Here is an 11,637-nt window from a genome sequence, read left to right on the forward strand (position 1 = left end):
ACCAGGTGATCTTTGAAGTCCCTTCCAACCCAAACCATTCTATGATTCTATGATTCTATGATAGAGAAATTTTGATAAGTGAGGCCTTATTTGGAGAAGAGCATAACCCAGGTAACATAAACCAGGATTTTGGTCCCTGCTGTACTTATGGCTGTTACCTTTCCTCAGTTCACTGTGTTAGTATCCACACTTAAGTGTGTCCAGTCTGAATATTGGTTCACCAAAAAGAACTTCAGAATTAACCTTTTTTTGGGGAGAAAATAATTTCCAAGTGATAATGTGCTCTTTGATGGTTTGTTGGATGTTTTCTTTTTTTTTTGTGCTAGTTGTTACAGCATCTTAATTTGGGCAAGTAGGCCATGTTTTGCTTTTTCTGTTGGTCGTCTAAAATGGTGATACAACTGCAACACCAGTAACATGGATCTGAAGCTTAGCAAAAATTCAAATGCGTATTGAAAATCTCCTAGAAATATAGAAGTTAAAGATGTCCAAGAAATGACAGACTTTTTATTCAGAGGATGGAGAGGGAAACAAAAATGCCAAATCTCTTCTCCCCCATCACTGTACGTGAATTTAAAATTAATTAATATCAATGTACTGGAGACATCGCTTTTGTTGGAAAAAAGGGTTTCTTGAATAAATATCAGCTGAAAGCTTTGTTTTTTACCAGCGTGTTTTGCTGGTATGCCATTCGTAAGCCTCCTTCCCCCTAACCACCAGTACGTCTTCTCTGAACCAGAGGGCCAGAACCCTTTAGAACCAAAAACCAAGGACCGCCTCTAGGGAAAATTCCATTTTTTTATTTTTTCACTCATCATTTATTTACAAATACACATTATAACTTTTATATACATTGCACATTTACATGGTAGAAAAGTACAAAACTATATATTTAAATGAATTTATATTTAACTCGCCATGTTTGAAAATATAAAATTGCATCAGAAAAAAAGTATTATGAAAAGCAAGAAACTTGAACTGATAAAGCTTTAATATAACTAGTGACACACTGATTGGGAAAAGGGAACTTTCAAAGTGGTACTGCAAGACCATCTTAAAGGAAACACCTGATAAAACACTGATGCATGTTACAAAAAATATAAAACAATAAAAATAAAATAAAACCTTTATTACAGTTAGCCCTGTAGCTATTAACAACCTTCATAATCCGATTTCTTTGGGTCCAGAATTCATAAAGTACAGTATATACCCTCAGCACTTTGAGATCACTTCAGTACATGATGTGATCAAAAGTAGATAAAAGTGAAGTGGAAGAAGTTTCCTTAAAGATCGCCTCACTGCACCCTGGAAGTATACTTAAGTCAGTTACAATGCCTTTTGGTCAGTCAAGGTTCCTTGTAAACCAAAACCCGAGGGATCTTTTATGTACAGAACCGGCAAGAAGAAAATCCAATAAATAAACATAACAGAAACCGACATGCAAGTTTGTTAAAGTGAAAAAGAGTTAACATCAGTGAAACAAAGAGATGAGATCATGTGGGTAAGCTCTAAGGAATGGACTTTTATAGTTTACAAGAAAAAAGAAAAGCTTTACTTTACAAGCAAGAGACCTCACAATAAATAACACTGCTCTTCCCGTAACGAATAAATTTCTTCAAAAAACAAGGTGTACAGTCAACCAGACATTTTATGTATAAATTATAAAACGTGACACAGTATAAATAAATGTCTACAAGACTCAACTATATGTATACTTTTTTTCTCCCCAAAATAAATAAGCATACACTTATTTACAGTATGGACATTGATTTCCTGCCCAATGGCTGTTCCAATAGTGATGGAGGTTTTACCACTCTAGAATGGAAGATATAGGAAAGCTGTAGTCCTGGTCTTCATCTTCCTCTTCATCCTCTGGGTCTTCATTAATGGCTATATGGGGGAATACAGGGGAGCTGTTGTTTAAATAAGGACAACAACAGCGCAGAAGCAGCTCAGTGCATGTTTTCAAAGCCCTCTGAACAGCCATAATACAGCGTTGCATTTTATGCGACTTGTAGTGAGATGCTCTTTGGCATCTGCTGTTATGCAATAAGGTTTTTTTACACATAATCTATGAAGTCATAACTGCAGAAAGTTCTGAAGAATCAATGGCTCAGGTTTTATTGGCAGATTCCTGAAATCAAATAACAAGCGCTCTTGTGTTCTAGGTTTAACTGCTTTGTGTCCTTCATTCAGAGTTAGTAGAGGCAACTGTGCTAGACCAGATGCCCATGTGCTACCATTAAGCTTGTTCTTTTGGAGCGAGTTAAGAGTTTATCCGGGTGTTAATAAAAGCAATCAGCGAAGCACATGAGAGCAGACAGAGTAGGAAAAAAACGCTAGAATTACACTCCTAGTGCAACCCATTTCTGACGGAGTAACTTGTCCTCAGAATATCCCCAAAACTCCAACTTCAAGGCCAAGTGGTTGTTGTTGATCTACTGCATTTTATCAGTAACCAAAGTCTGTGCGTGAGAGACAGATAGACAGTTATATGGCACCTGTACCGTACCTTGAATGTCTAAATCAAGCTTTCTTGTTATGTTTAAAGGTGTAGGTCTTCATTACCTAGGGATTGCCTTCAGAAGCTTTAAGTGTCTGCAGAGTTAAAAATCTCACTTACAGTTGCAAGATCCGGAGTGCTTTACTTCTAGAAGCACACCCATGGAGCAGGCTGCCTCTTTCATGGCACACTCGCTTGGGTAAGTTGTGTTGTCGCTGGCACAGACAGCCTCGTCTGACTTGCTCTCAGGGCACAGCTCATCGCAGAGGGAGCAACGACCTCTGCCAACCTTAAAATCCCACAAGCACTTCTTCCCAGCACTGCACTGAATGTCTTCACAGGATTTGGCTTCTAAAAATATACACAGGATACTAGATGTAAGTGAAAAGACAAAGAACAGAGAAAAGCACCAACAAACAACCCCAAACTCCCCTTCGCCTGTGAACTGTGAACAGAGAGAGCTCAGATGCAGTAGATGTGATGATACTTGCTGATTCTGCTCAAGCAAGTAGTCCCTTGGACACCATTGCCTGTCTATTTGTGGGGGAGGAAAGACAGCTGTGCCAGCAGAGCTTGGCCCTGGGAATACAGAATTACATTTGCCTATTGTACAATGACCTCCCTGCTCTGTTTGATGTCAGTGCAAATTCAGCTCCCCAAATTAGCAGTAAGTGCAGAATTTGCCAACACATTCAGCATCACAAAATGTATTATTTTTAAACTAACCCACACAAAGTAGCTGTCTACAAGACTGGAAAGGGAATTCACCTCAACCTGTGCCAACTGAAAGCAGCCTGAGACTGCCTCGAATTCCCCCAGCAGTTTTGGGGAGCAGGGGCTGCCCTGAAGGTGCTTCCTTGTAAGACGCTTCACTATCAGTCCTTTCTGGAAGTCACAATACAAAATGTCAGGATGCACAGAGACTATTTTCCCGATCTTCACCCACTAACTGTCTCCAAACTCTGCAATATTTCTAAAGAGGAAAAAGTGGTCAGCTGTTTCCAATTAAGTCAATGCAAACTTTGCCAAGACCACTTGAAGACAATTGTTTCCAGGAATCCAGATCCACTGAATATCGAGACCTGGTTACACTGTTACTGTGTCATCATCTATTTAATGGCAGGTACTTCTCCACTGGAAACTAATGTCAGCACCCACAGCCACAGCGAGAGAAGAGGGATCAGGGCCCCTACTCTGCTGGGGAAGCCTCTCCTCCTCCCCAGCGCTAGCTACATCCACCCAGTGGCACACACGATGCCCTGAAACAGCGGGTCGAGGAAGCTCCCCCCGCCCTTACCCCTCGGACCAAGATACCTACTGATGCATTTTCCTTCGTAGGCTAGTCCAATGGACCTGCCCAGGAGGCAGGTGGCTTTCCTCAGGTGGCAGGCGCTGGCATAAGTTATGCCGTCATTCCCGCAGAGATACTGCTCAGGGGAGGTGGGCTCTGGGCAAATGCGATTGCATGTCACGCAGTAGGCGTTATTAGTTTGGTCAACGACACACGTGGAGCTGCCCGGGCATAAAACATCCCTGCAGGTCTCTGAAATATAGATGGAAACACACGGTGATTAACAGGACATCCCACGGCCCCAGCGAGGAGTGAATGGGTGACACAATGAAACTAATGATCAGATAAAAGCCTTCAGCAGTTCTGCTCATTTAAGGGCCGCTGGAGGAAACCTTCCCATCTCAGGGTAGCTGGTGGGACCCAAGTGCTGCTAGACTGTGGGGAACTCTCAATCCAGCTACGTCCTTGTCTGTTGAGCATGGTTTAGTTACTGTCTCCCAGCATTTGGAACGTCACTCTGGTTCCTGTGGGGAAACACGTCCCACTGCTTCTCCTCCCTACACTCAGACACACACCCTTTGGCATTTGAGGGAGATCGGATTAGATTTGCAAACCTACTTTTGCATTTGCCCTGATACTGGACTTCAAGTTCGGGCTGTTCTTTACATCTGGCTTTGAGAAGGGCACACTCGTTCCTGTAGGTTTTCCCATCTAAGCCACACACGGGACCCTTCCAAGTGATATTAGAGCAATCCGGAGCACAAACACACCGAGGTTTGTTCTTCTTGTTCATTTTACATTTCTTCCCGGGTCCACAGTCCACGTTCTCGCACGTTTCTGATGGAAGGAAAGAGGCACCACTTTAGTACCGAGCGTGCAGAACAGACCTGGTGTCAAAACTGCTTAAAGGAAAAGAAAAAAAAAAAAAAGACATCGTGACCCCAGAGCACACAGAGAAAACACCTTCTCCCTCCACCCCCCCACCCCCTCCAGGAAACACCACTCGAGGGAAATTCCTCCCCTCAGTGAGGGCGGGGGGGGGGGGGGGGGGGGGGGAAGGGGAGGTGGCTCCCCCCTCCCCGCTCTCTGCACCGCGCCCGATCAGAAGCGGGGGGTCCCCGGACCCCGGGGCTGCTGCGAGACGCCCCTCAAAGCCCCGCCGAGGAAGGCGGCGGAGGGACCCCCGCTGCACGCCCCCCCGCCCCCCGCCCGGCCCCTGCCTGCCCCGCTGTGCGGAGCGGCTCCCCAGCACCCCCCTCACCTTTGCAGGGGATGCAGTTTGGGGCTCCCCCATTAAAAATCATCCACTTAAAAAGCGTGTTGTCGTTGACGTCCTCTTCCGTCCACGACGTGGTCAGGCGGCCGGTCTTGCAGCACTCCTCCTTGCTGAGGTCGGTCTTGTAGAGGACCTGGCAGCGGCCGTTCCGCGCCTGCCGGAGCCAGCAGTTCCCAGCTGCGGGGGGAGGGAACAAGGGGGGGACAGGGGGGACGCGGGGACACCCGGCCGCATCAGTGGCAGCCACCGGTGACCCAGCCACAGCACGTGCGCCTCGCGATGGCGTTTACTAGACTGTTTACTTTTACTCGTGCCGTTTCACAACCCGCAGCTACTCCGGCCCACTGGGGAGCGCGGTCTAAAAAAAACAAAAACAAAACCCCCAAAACCAAAACCCAGAACAAAACCACCAAAAAACCCCACCCCGAAACACAAAAGAACGAACCGAAAAAAAACCCCCACACCCCAAAGCCCCCGGAGAGGAAGAGGAGACCCGATCAGAAGAGAGCGAGGCTTTTCTCGGAGGTATTTATTCCGTATGTAGAGCAGAAGGAGCGCTGCCGGCACGTGACAGAGGCTTGAGGAGGATGTGCATTTAAAAGGGAATAAAAAGAAAATCGCGCTTGCAAATTCCTTCCTCCTGCCCCTGCCCTCTCCTCCTCACCGCGGCTGCACAGCAGCATTGTTTTAGTGCCGCACAGAGTTTCAGCCCCAGCCCGTTTTGCAATCGGGATGAATTGGGAACATTTGCTGTTAGCGAACTCTTTCGAAATCTCCACGTTTTGCAGTTTCTATTATCGAATGTATTTCCTTCGCTAAAATAAGTCAGCAAAGCTCAAAAAAAAAAAAAAAAAAGTGAGCAAAGTACATAAAATACAAGGGCATACAGGGTAGGAGGTCCCTGCAGAGTTTTAAAAATCGATCAGGCTGGGAAAGTTATAGGTGCAGCCTCTCCCGCAAGCGTTTAAGAGGAAAGGACACTGTCCTTAAACTGTATAGAGTGGGTTTTGGGTTTTTTTTTTCTTGTCTTTTTTTTTTTTTTTTTTTTCATTAGTATCCCTGTTATTTGTGGAGCCAAGCCAAGAATATTAGTCCAAGCAACTCCCCCTTTTTTAGCTGGAGAGTTTTGGTTGGGATGAGTCTCTCGCGAATAACCAATGTGACTTCTCCAGCAACTCGATACCGATTGATTCTGGTGCTAATCCCGCCGGGGCCCGATCCTGCCTCCTCACCCCCGGTGGGAACGGACCGCAGCGAGGGGTCAGGATCGGTCAGCCGAGATGTCGCTGGGCGCGGGGGAAGATCTCACACACACACGCAATAAAATTCATTGAACAAACAACACCCTTTAAAAAAAAAAAAAGAAGTGTTGCGTCTTACAGTTGCCTGCGATAGATTAATTTACGCTCTAGCTCCGTAGTGGGGGAGAAAAGAAAAAAAAAAACCCACAAAAACTGTAAAGCAAGCAATGGTAAGACATCCAGGTTGTGGTTGGAACACTGTCAAGGTAAGGGAAAAAAGCCCCAAAACTAAAAATCAGTGTTCCCTGGTGTCGAAAGAGGGCTCTTAAGAGTTGTCAATATCAGGCTGGGGTTTGTTTTGTTCTCATGGGGAAAAAAAAAAAAGGCAAAACAAACCCCAACTCACTTAAGCACGCTCTTCAGTGCAGGAGAATTTACAAGACTAATATTTATTCGGGAAAAAAATTAAAAAAAAAAAAAGAGGGGGGAGGAGGAAATCCCAATATTAAAGGAATGTCCGGAAAAATGACCACTTATTGGTTTCCAAAAATGTCAGCCGCAGCCGCGGGGCTCCTCATCGCCACCCTCCTCCCGCCAGACAGGCGAGATGAAAACCGGAGCTAAATGACCAACAAACTTCGAGCCCCCCCCGCTCGGGGAGCCGCCACCGGGAACGTCCCCTTCGCCGCGCCGCTCCCCGCTCCCGCCGCGCAGCCACCGCAACCGCCGGGGAACACCCCCGTCCGCCCGCCCTGCCCTCGCGGAGCCGGAGCGGAGCCCCGAGACGCACCCCAAATGACACCGCCGGCGCCGGGGCGCGGAGCGGTCCCGCTCCTGCAGCCAACTTCTCCCGCACCTCGGAGAGGGGGCGCGTAACAACCGCGCCGCGCCCGGGGAGGCGGGGAGCGGCGGCGGCCGCGGTGGAGGGGCGCGCCCGCGGGTGCGCGCCCCCGGCCCTTACCCTGCGCGGTGTGTTCCTCCGCGAAGTGGCACAGCAGCACCAGGAGCAGGAGCGCGCCCGGGCGAGGGCCGCGGTCGGACATCGTCGATGCGGCGGGGAGCGCGGGAGGCACGGCCGCTGCGCGGGGGGGAGCGGGAGGCAGCGAGCGCCGGCCGGCCCGCCCGCGGTCGCGCTATTGAATGAACGTCAGCCTGCGAACGCCGTCTCTCTTTAAATCTATACGGGGGTCCTCGCTGTCTGCGGTGGGCGGTCTCCTGTGTGTGTGTGTGTGTGTGTGTGTGTGTGTGTGTATGTGTGTGTGCGTGTGCGTGCGCGCGTGTGTGTCTGTCCGTCCGTCCGCCCGCCCGCCCGTCCGTCTGTCTGTCTGCTCGGGGGTGGGGAGATTTAAAAAGTTCGGCATGAATCAGGTGACATTTTCCACCTTCTGCAAACCCGCTCCAATGATCTTGCTCGAGGTGCGCTGCACCAGCGCGCACCCCCCCTCCCCAACCCCCACCCCCTCACCCCGCCGGGGGCGCGCAGCCCCGCGCCCGCCCCGCGCGGCGGGGGGATGCCGGAGCCGGCGGCGGCGAGCGGGGGCCGGAGACCCGCGGGGGTCGCGGCCGCCCGGGGGGGGGGGGGGAAGGAGGGGAGGGGGTGCCAAGTGTGTCCCCGCCCCGACGGCGCGCGGAGGTGCGGGGGCTGGCGGGGGGGTGGGCTCCGTGCGGCCGCGGCGGCGGTGGACAATCCCCGCTCCGCGCTCACGCGGGGGGCGGCCGGCGGGCGCGGAGCTCGCCCCCCCCCCCCCCCCCCCCCCCCAAAAAACCACCCCGGACCCCAACCCACCGGCCCCGAACCTGTGCGGGAGGGGAAAAAAAAAATACTATATATATATAAAAGAGAAAAAGATCCAAATGAAGTTTAATACCTAGGGCTGCGCCCGAGTGACAGCCCTTTCACTGGGAGCCCGGGAAGACGAGACGGGAACGGGGGCGACGTAGGCGGTCTCCTTTCAGAATCAGAAGAGATTGCAACATCGATAATGAACTTCTAGGGCACTAGTTTATTAAGCACAGTCTGGCATTATTCTCCCCTTAGAAAAGTTGGCGGTCTCTCATTTGTAACATTTTTTGGCACCGCTGAATGAAACTGAGTAGGCGATATTTCCTTTTACACAAAACGATTACTTAACGGAAAAAATGGTATTGTTTATTCAAAAGCTGCCTTTTTAATTTCGATTCTTTCGCTTTTCTGAGCCACCAAAGCACAACAGACTGCGAAGTATGCAGACAGGAATGCCCGGGCCGGGCAGTGCCGGCTCTGCGGGGCCGGTGCGCGGCGGCGGCCGCCCGCGCCCTCCCCGCAACCCCCCCCGCAGCCCCCCCCGCCGCTCCCGCCCTCAGACCCCCCCCGCCCGCCCCCTCCCCACAACTGCAAATAACTCAGCGATAACAGATTTTTTTCCACCAACTGCAGGAGATAGTGCTAATCTTTTAATAAAAGATCCCATTACAATGGGATCTGTCTGGACAGACTATAATAGATCCAGAAATACAGCCGTGCTAATATTAGAAGACAGTTGTTTGGGTGCCTCAGACCGGGCCCTGGTCCCGCTTTGAAAGTGGGAATGAATCACAATGTCCCCCGGTACCACCTGCGGTCACACGCATTAAGAAGCAGACTGGTAAATGATTGACCTCGCTGCGTATTTTTTTTTTCTTTTTTTTTTTTTTTTTGTTATTATTATTATGATCACCGTCCCGGGCATTCTGAGCAGTTCAGAAGCGTGGGGACACCACATCCTTTTTAATCTTTTCCCAAATTGGTGCCACTCTCTCTCTTTCTCCCCCTCCACCCCCCCCCCCCCCCTAGCGCTCGCAGGGTGGATGCGGGGTGGCGTAGTGCCCTCTAACGGCACACGGCACATCCACAGCCGACACCGAAACGCCCCTCACCCCCCCCCCCCCCGCACACCCGGGGCCGCGCTCACAACCTGACCCCCCTCCGCAGGGGACGGATCCTCTCCCGCCTCCCCCCCCCCCCCCCGCGCCCCGGGCACGGCTCGCCTCTCGCCCAGAAGCCGGGAGGGGGGTCCCTGGGGGTGGGGGTCCCGCCGGCAGCGCGGAGAGCACAGGCGGGTGCTCCCGGGCGGGGGGGGTGGGTCCGGAGGGCCGCGGCGCCGGGGCAGGCTCACCTTCCCTTACTCAGCCCGGGCGTGCGTGTGCCACAGCAATTGGCCAAGGCGGTGTTTATCCTGGTCATGTTTTCAGTCACAGAGAGGCATTTTCAGGCCGTTTTCCTGGAAACGAGACGCCGGGTGGTTCGATAAGGTTTGCACATGTGCTTCACGCGTGTATCGCCAGGAGATCAATGCGGTTGCGCTGGCGCGGAGATTTGTGTCACACCTGTTCTCTGACATCACGCAGAAACAGCTGCTGTCTCTTGCATCGCTTTTCTTTTTGCTTCTTCTCTTTTAAACGCTAAATGTCGGGTTTGTGTGTGGCAACGTGTCAGAGATATATTGTACCATCAGAAATGCTTTCTTCCTTCTCGCTGTATGTCTCCCTGTACGGCTCCCCCAGCCCTTTCTGCTCTGCCAACAATATCACATTTAAACTACCAAAAAAACCCAATAGGGTCGATCTGTAACAGAATTGTCAGGCAGCACACAAAAAGAGTGTTGTTCTCAGCCTGACAGGTTTTAAAACTTCTTTCTACCAAGAAGTGTACGCATTTTAATATACATTTTTGGATGTGAATCCAATCTTTGCAGCTGGCCCTTACCTCAGAATAATAAAGCCTTTTTAAAAAACTGTGTATACTAACATCTCAGACTTTTGGAAAGTTCAGATTTAGCTCTCAATTTCCATAAAATGTATGTCTTTGTCCTATCTGTAATATAGCTGTAGCTGCAACAGACTCCGTAATCCAAAATATTAAGTGGCCAGTCTCTGAGGAAAATTGCAGCAAAATACTGAGTAGGAGGAAAAATAATCCCCAAATGCAACCTTGTGTGACATGCGCTGTTAACATACACACATATATACACAGACACATACATGTGTGAGAAGTCAATATTCATTGTGCTGGTATAACATATTTCCTTTCACTCTCTTCCCCTCAATGTACTGCCTCTCAACAGAGGAGCAGTTGCTTGTATCAAGAATGGACCACCTCGGGACCCTCTCTTCGATAAGGAGTGTGTCTGCATAAAGTTTTTCAAGGATGTGGATAGGACTTCAGGCAAAAGCTGGTTATCTGTAAGGGACTTGGATTCTGGGCAAGAGAAAACGGGAAGGCCTGTCCTGGCATTTCCCAGCCTGACATTCAAGCAAGAGGAAAAAGGCTCAAACACCCTCCTGTGGTCCTGGATGTACGCATCATCCTACGAGGTTTCTCACACGACCGGCTTCTCCCACACAGCGAGTACTCACATAAAGGTAGAACGTCCTCTTCTGGTAGGAGAGAAGACTTGTTAGCTTCCTTTATTCCCATCTAATCGTCCTGATTATCACAAAAAGGAGGGTCCGTTTCTGGAAAATCACACTTTTACAAAGGTCCCCCTCTTTCACATCTCAGATGTCAGATTTAAGGACTTTTCTGAGCACCATTGCATTCTAGTGTTCTATAAGCTTTCCCTTTCTTCTTTTTTAATTCAGTATTGGGCAATGCTAGCCTTAAACAGCCTTTTCTGTAGAACTTTCTCATGCTGTTTCTCAGTGTAAAGTAGCATAAAAATTTAGAATACAAAGGTTAGTGTCTTGACTTGGCCAAGACTGTTCTATGAAAAACAAGCAAGCCAATTCCTGGTAAGAACAAGCCCCAAAATACATTAACTGAATTCTAATATTAGGTAGTAGATACGTGCGCTACTACATTGGAATTGTTCCTACACAGCAGTGAGACTGCTAAATGTAGAACTTGTATTTGTGAGTGTTGTGCTAATTAGGTGAATACAGTTCGATTGAACAGCTATTTTCTCTTTAAGCTGACCTAGAAGTTGTTGTCTATTTTCAGGCAGCAGGCAATGGATTGAATTAAGAGGTAGTAGGGATCTTACCTAATAAATACCACTGGTAAAAATGATGAAGGGAATACAAGTTTGACCACCAGTAGGCACTTAGCAAGTCACATCCAAAAAGCTGTCATCCCTTTTGACCAAGATGGCCAGACACATGTACGCTACCTGAAACTCCTCCCTGTGGTTCAGTGAAAAGAAGGAACTGATCATCGTCAAGCAGTCCTCTTGTAGGTGAGCAATTTGCAGTTTTAATAGTTCACCCCATGACAGATGCTCAGATTGTCTGGAGGGCACCCTAAAGGTTTAGCCTGATTCATTGTGGTTCACATGAAGAAAAGGGGGACAGTGTGACTGTGAGTACTCTG

The 11,637-nt window shown here is 49.3% G+C and overlaps 1 protein-coding gene across 2 annotated transcripts; it reads right to left on the reverse strand.

Moving 5' to 3' along the window:
* Positions 1 to 813: 813 nt before the first annotated feature.
* On the reverse strand, positions 814 to 7,617 carry FST (follistatin). Of its 2 annotated transcripts, none has more exons than XM_075411232.1 (6): positions 7,273 to 7,617; positions 5,056 to 5,247; positions 4,413 to 4,631; positions 3,822 to 4,046; positions 2,624 to 2,854; positions 814 to 1,890 (listed from the first exon to the last, which is right to left on the reverse strand). In XM_075411232.1, the coding sequence occupies exons 1-6, from the start codon at positions 7,352 to 7,354 to the stop codon at positions 1,808 to 1,810; spliced, it is 1,032 nt and encodes a 343-aa protein (XP_075267347.1). In that variant the 5' UTR covers positions 7,355 to 7,617; the 3' UTR covers positions 814 to 1,807. The 2 variants fall into 2 exon arrangements, with proteins under 2 accessions (XP_075267347.1, XP_075267348.1); XM_075411233.1 differs by having other exon boundaries at positions 814 to 2,465.
* Positions 7,618 to 11,637: the final 4,020 nt, after the last annotated feature.

Source organism: Opisthocomus hoazin, chromosome Z, assembly GCF_030867145.1.
Source record: "Opisthocomus hoazin isolate bOpiHoa1 chromosome Z, bOpiHoa1.hap1, whole genome shotgun sequence".
NCBI lineage: Eukaryota > Metazoa > Chordata > Aves > Opisthocomiformes > Opisthocomidae > Opisthocomus > Opisthocomus hoazin.

Bases quoted from the DNA above. Each gene is read 5' to 3' on its own strand.
- FST (XM_075411232.1), bottom strand. From the start codon at position 7,354: ATGTCCGACCGCGGCCCTCGCCCGGGCGCGCTCCTGCTCCTGGTGCTG. The intron at 4,632-5,055 runs GTGAGGGGGGTG...TCCTTCCATCAG, and splicing joins AAACTGCATCCCCTGCAAAG to AAACGTGCGAGAACGTGGAC. The intron at 1,891-2,623 runs GTAAGTGAGATT...TCCCCCATATAG, and splicing joins GCACTCCGGATCTTGCAACT to CCATTAATGAAGACCCAGAG.